Source organism: Cebus imitator, unplaced genomic scaffold, assembly GCF_001604975.1.
Source record: "Cebus imitator isolate Cc_AM_T3 unplaced genomic scaffold, Cebus_imitator-1.0 Scaffold249, whole genome shotgun sequence".
NCBI classification, from domain to species: Eukaryota; Metazoa; Chordata; class Mammalia; order Primates; family Cebidae; genus Cebus; species Cebus imitator.
This window is the reverse complement of record NW_016107564.1, coordinates 2,397,687-2,403,619: the sequence shown is the minus strand read 5'-3', so window position 1 is coordinate 2,403,619 and position 5,933 is coordinate 2,397,687. Positions and strand designations below refer to the sequence as shown.

Sequence of the window (5,933 nt, the reverse complement as noted above, 5' to 3'; positions counted from 1 at the left end):
AGACCTGCTATAGTTGTAAGGCATTGGAGGATCTAAAGATAATTTATCTCTGCTCTCTAAAAGTGTACCACCTATTTGTGAGCTGCAGAAGATCATAAGGCACCTACATGAATAACTATCATTCACAGCACTGTGAGATTTTGATATGTCACAAACTGCAGAAAAAGTTCTCAGTCATGAAAGGTAGACAGTTGAATTTTGCAAATGACAGATAACCAGAAGAATGGAAAAGAGTGTCTTCCAAAGGAATATATAAAAATGCGCCCTCCCCTAATCATTGTGTGCCAATACTATTACTATATAATTGCTATAGCAGTAAATGCATAAAATTTTGTAGGCATTAACGTTCTTTTGGAAATATGCCTGCTTGATATGAAAGAGAAGTTTGGAACCTGGTGATTCAATAGGGAACTGTATAGTTTATGATTTCCATAAAAGCGGTTAGAGTGTTATCTTCATAGAGTTTGAGAAGTCAGAGAGACCTCAGAGGTCAACTTAGCCTCTCCTACCCTTCCCATTTTACAGGGTTTAAACTGGGGCCCATGTAGAATCTGGATTTACTGAGGTCTCACGGTTGTCATTTTGAAAGGTCATTGAGATGGTCAAAGTCTTGGTGTAACCCAAGCCAGATGTGCACCTCCGCTTCTTAACAGCTGTGTGAGCAACCACTGCTGCTGTCTCTTGCGTGGACATACCTAGATTCCTAATTGGAAGTTTAGCCTCTGCCACAGCTGTGCAATGGTTACTCATCCAATTCATTTTTTTCATCGCGTTACTTTCTTGTTTACAAACCTAAATGATTACTTCATTAAAAAAAAAATCTAAACTTTGTGATTTGGCATTCAAGACTTAACGTGATCTGATTCCAACCAAGTATTCTAAGCTTATCTCCTTCTGTACTATATGCATACACTTTGTCTGCCAGGGAAGACTTCCTGGTACTTTCCACGCTGTTCTCTCAGTCTCCTGTGCTTTTGCTCATATTTTCCTCTCTGCTTGGAAGGCCCTTCTCACCGATCCTTAACTGTTCTTCAAGGCTTAATTGATGTTATCTCCTCTGAGGAGTCTTCCCTGGGTGAGGGATACAGAGCATTACATGGACCCAAGTTTGGAACCTTACTCTGCCACTCAGGTTCTGAAAGACTGCAGGCAGGTTACTTAGGTTACTTAATTTCTCTGGGGCCTAGTTTTCCCATCTGTCAAATGGGTAAGTCTACACCCACCTTGTGACCCGGTTGTAAGATATAAGTGGGTTAATTCTATTGTACTCAGCACAGCTCCTTGTACCTGATAAATGTCCAAGAATGTGACTAATTACTGGTGTTACTCCAGGGGCCTGTGGTCTTCTTTTCTTTGAATTCCCATTCTCTGTGAGTTCTCTTATATTCTAAATTGTAATATCTAATTTTGCATTTTGGTTATTGGAATTCACATTTTATTTCCCCATTCAATTGGTAGCTCCTTGAAGACAGGATGATGTTTTCTTCCAGACTGTCCCTATTGCATTGTCCTTTACCACAGTAGGTCCTCAAACTTAGGGAAAGGCTGACTTGCCAAGTGTGAAAATCCTGATAAGAATTTGCTTTGCTGCTACTTTTCCTCCTAAAAGTTGAACAGTTTTTTAAAAAAGTCAATTTATTTAGATATGAGAATCCGAATTGTTGGGCTTCTTTCTTAGACATACAGAGAGAATTTGTGAAGTGACTGGTAGAGATTGGTAAATTTCAATTGAATCTCGGGAAACTTTGATTTAATGCTTGAAGGACATGTGGCCTCAACTCACCAAGATGACTCAATCTCGCCATTTGCCAGCATGCATTGTGATACTTCAGAAAAAATGGTTTTATGGTCAAATGAGTTTGGAAAACATTAGATTTTAATTAATAATCCAATCACAGGAGCCAGAGCACACATTAGCCAACTAAAACATGCGACATGTCCTGCGGTAAAGAAACTGACATTTAATAGCTAGTAAGAATAGCTAATATTCTCTAAGCTCTCATTATATGTCAGGCATTTTGATAGTAGACTCTTACACAGAATCTCTAATTTAATCCTCAGAATGCTCATAGAAGATGTATATGATTACTATCTTCATTTAACAGATGAAGAAACTAATGTTTGAATGGCCTCAAGTTCACATGTCATTGAAAGAGCAGAGCTGGGATTTGAAGTCAGGCATTTGTGACCCCTAAGCCAGAGCTCTGATCCACCATAGTGCACAGCTTTCAACATTCCGAGACTTGCCTGACCGGAAGTACTTTTGGTTATCCTCCTACTATAATAATGTCCCATGAAAATTCTGTTCATTGGAAGATACTTGGGGAAATAAAGCCTCACCACACCCAAGCTACTTGGCTTATGGGCACATCCACGGTCTTTGCACCTCTGTGCCTTTGTCTGCTGGCCTCTGCCTGGGAACCCCTGGCCCACTTGGCTCTCTCATGATATTTCACTCATTTTTCAAGGTCTAGTTCAAGTGCAGCTCTGTGGGAAGCTTTCTTTGATTTCAGCAGGCTGATTTGCAAAGCCCCTCTGTGTTCCTGCCATTCTTCCCATGCTTCTTAATGTTTGGTCTATCTTTATCAAGGACACGTTCAAAGCACCTTGGTAAAGCATCCGGCATAGAGCAGACACTCAGTTAAGGTTTACTGAATTACCATGGTGTCTCATTCTAGCCCATCAGCCATTGATCCCTAACCTTGGGGCATTTCAGGTCCAGGTTCACAAACTTGTGGCTAGAAACCTGGAGGAAGCCAGGCTCACACCCAAAGCTAATTCAGCATGGCTGCCACACTCCCGGCAGTTCACTGGTTAACACTCTTGTCCCTTGCAGACGCTGCCTTTCTCTCCCAGCCTCTCTGAGGCAAGGAGGTGCGATTAGGTCACTGTGGGCCTCTCTCATCAGCGCCCTTTTTTGCGACAACCCTGACCTGTCCTTTCCAGGGCTCTGTCCAGGTTTTATTACAAAGCACCCCCAGTGACTGCGCCTTAGATGACTCAGCTGGCTAGGGCTTCATTAGCAACTCTAATAGCCTTTTTGTTTTTGTCCTCTTTGGGGCCTTCTGGGGCCCAGGGGTGGGGCCTGGTGGGCCTGACTTCCAGAGATGCCGCCAGCCTCCATTGGAGCCCGTGAGGAAGTTAGCGCTCCGGCTTTTCAGCAGTCACGTCATGCCACACTGTGCATTTCTCTGCCACACCCGTCCCCAGGGTGCACTCAGGCGCCATGCAACCGCTGGCCATCCCAGCTCTCAAGCTGTCTGCAATGAGGTCATGGGTGGGGTCCCGGAGACCCCACTCCAAATAGGGTGGGGGCTTCCCTGACTGGCCTGGGGATAGGCCGAGAGGACTGGGAAGGAGACAGTCATCTTGTCTGTCTAACCTACTGCTCCCTGTCTTAGTGTTCTATGAACTGGTGTAGATAGAATTGGCGGGAAAAGGAGAACAGAAGGAGACACGGGAAAGAGAAGGATAAGGAATTGGCAGTGGCCAGGCACTTACTGCACTAACTATGGGAGACCCGCAACTAATGGTGTATCCTGATCACCTTGCAATGAGCCGATTGAGCTGCTGTTTTGCTTTTCTATAAATAGTGTCCTCCTTCTTACCTTAATCCCTTTCTTATAGTTGAGATTGTCAGGCAGGGGAGGCCACAACAGTTCACTTTATGTAACTAGAATTTGACACAGAAGGAAAAAAATATTCCAGAAACAGAGAAAAAGCTGGTGTAGCAAGAAGGCAGAGCCCTCTCAGCCCAAGAGCAGGGTCCCAGGCGGCCCTCACGTTGCTCTCCCAGGTCTAACGGGTGAGAAATTAGCCTTGCTAATGTTTCTGTACCAATGGATTTTGCAGCCTGAGGTCACCAAAATGTTCCGCACCCCTCAAGCTCTGTCAAATCCGCAGGGTTTTATAACCTTTGCCTGTGAGCACGCATGTGTGCATGAAGGAATTAATGTGGAGCTGTGATAAAATCTCAGCCTGCCCGAAGAATGTTCAGATTTCTGTGACGATCTAGTTTTTTGCACCTGGAATTCTGCCTCAGAAAGATGGGAACACTGATAACAGAGACATTCTCAGGGAAATAGGAAAAACACATCACATATTTATATGACCCTCCACCTCAACCCACAAGGTACTTCTCATGTGACTAACGCATAGAAAAACAAGAAAATTTCTTATTTTCACTGCTCCCTACCTGTGTATGAGGCAGAATCGTAGGGCAAAGTCACCCTATTTAGATAACATTTTTAGCCAATAGTGACTTGAATTAACGAATGTTGAGTTGAACGGTTTTATCCTCCCAGGATGTATAATGTCTATAACATCCTCCCGCGTCAGTTACAAAGAAAAAGGCAAATGATTTATTTAACTTTTAAAAACATATTCTGCAAAACAAGTTCATAAGAAGCCATCGTAACTGTACTTAGGAGGATTTTTGGAATGACATTAAAATCTTCCTTGGGAAATATTTCTAAGTTAGTAGAAGAATCACAGCTCCAGAAGCTGAGTTGCATATAACAGAATAAGAAAACATAGATAAACTGACTTGGGAATGAGTTAGCCTGTCACCACACTGACAAATACTAAGTTAATCAGATTGGAGATTTTGAAGACTCCCCTTCTATTTTCTGAAACAAATGGCATTTTTCGTATAGTGAAAGATATTTACAGAGGTTCATGAGTCAAGCAGAATAGAAAGTAGGAGGACGCTCTCCTGCAGAGGTTTTCTAACCTCTGGTTTATCATTTGCTGACATACTTTTTACAAGTTCCCCCATTTCTTTACAAGTCGCTGTCTTAAGTTCTCCCAGTAAATATTTTGATGAGGGCCAAACAGGAGGGAAAAAGAGAAAAACTGCAGTGAAAATGGTAGCTTACCTTGTCTGGACATTGCTGATATCAAACTTTCCCCCAAAACATGAGGCTTTCTTGCTTTGGTTGTCCCATGAATTTAGCAACCATTAAAATTTAAAGCAGAAATATGTGTTTGTTATTCGAAGCTGCTCCAAAACAATGCAAAAATAACCTGATGAAAAATAAAGTGCTCGTCTGAGCATGAGAATGCGTTTGAAGCTTGGAGCTCATGCTGTTGTACGAAGTTTTGCAACTGTCTTTCTCAGTTTAAACAACCTCCCACTCCTTCTCCCAGGCACTTGCCAACTTCTATAATTTAAAGCAACTGCGATCCTTCCCATAATACTCACATTTCAAAGAGCTTAATATATACACTAGTTAAGAATGAGCAGGAGTGGGTAGTGTTCTTCTGCAAACCCCAGACTGAAGCAAATGAAAAGCAGGGGTCTCAGGTATCTAAACAGTTCTCTTTCTCTTTTTTATCCATTGCTCTTCTCACCATGTTACTTCTAGTTGCTTTGCCTTTTAAAGTGATGCCTAAAGACCAAATGGTATCATTTCACTGGCAGCAAAAAGAGTACATAGGAAAGTGTATGCCTCAACTTACGGAAAAGTGATAGGAGTGAAATTGTGTTTAAACATCACTTTGGCTAACAGAATTATTTCCATGCAATATATGCCTAATTTATCTGGTTGAAAAATCTGAATTATTATATGCGATTTTTTCATAAAAGGGGAAACTACCTGAAATGATGTTTGCATTAGTCTTAGCCTTATTTTAAACTTTATCCTATATGTGAACCATAAACTAGAGAAGATACTTTGCAGTGTCTGTCTGTGGCTGAATAAATCTTCTGACATTTGATCTGTAACCAATGTTATAAATGTTATTATTTTTACTACTTTCCATCAACTGCCACTAAACCCACTAAACCACACACACACACACACACACACACACACAAGCATTTGTGAATTCAGATTACAGTGTGATCTTTGAAAAATATTTGATAGTATATCTCAAAAGAGATCTTGCTTAGTACCTGATAGATAATAGGCATTCAAAAAATGCTGAATAAA

General features: G+C 41.6%; 1 protein-coding gene across 1 annotated transcript in view; it reads right to left on the bottom strand.

Moving 5' to 3' along the window:
• C1QTNF7 (C1q and TNF related 7) overlaps positions 1-5,146 on the bottom strand; it is a 109,863-nt gene extending 104,717 nt beyond the window's left edge. Inside the window, exon 1 of the mRNA XM_017498714.1 lies at positions 4,878-5,146. Coding sequence (XP_017354203.1) covers positions 4,878-4,890 — 13 coding nt within the window. The 5' untranslated portion in view covers positions 4,891-5,146. The remainder of the gene's footprint in view (positions 1-4,877) is intronic.
• Between the last annotated feature and the right edge of the window lie 787 nt (positions 5,147-5,933).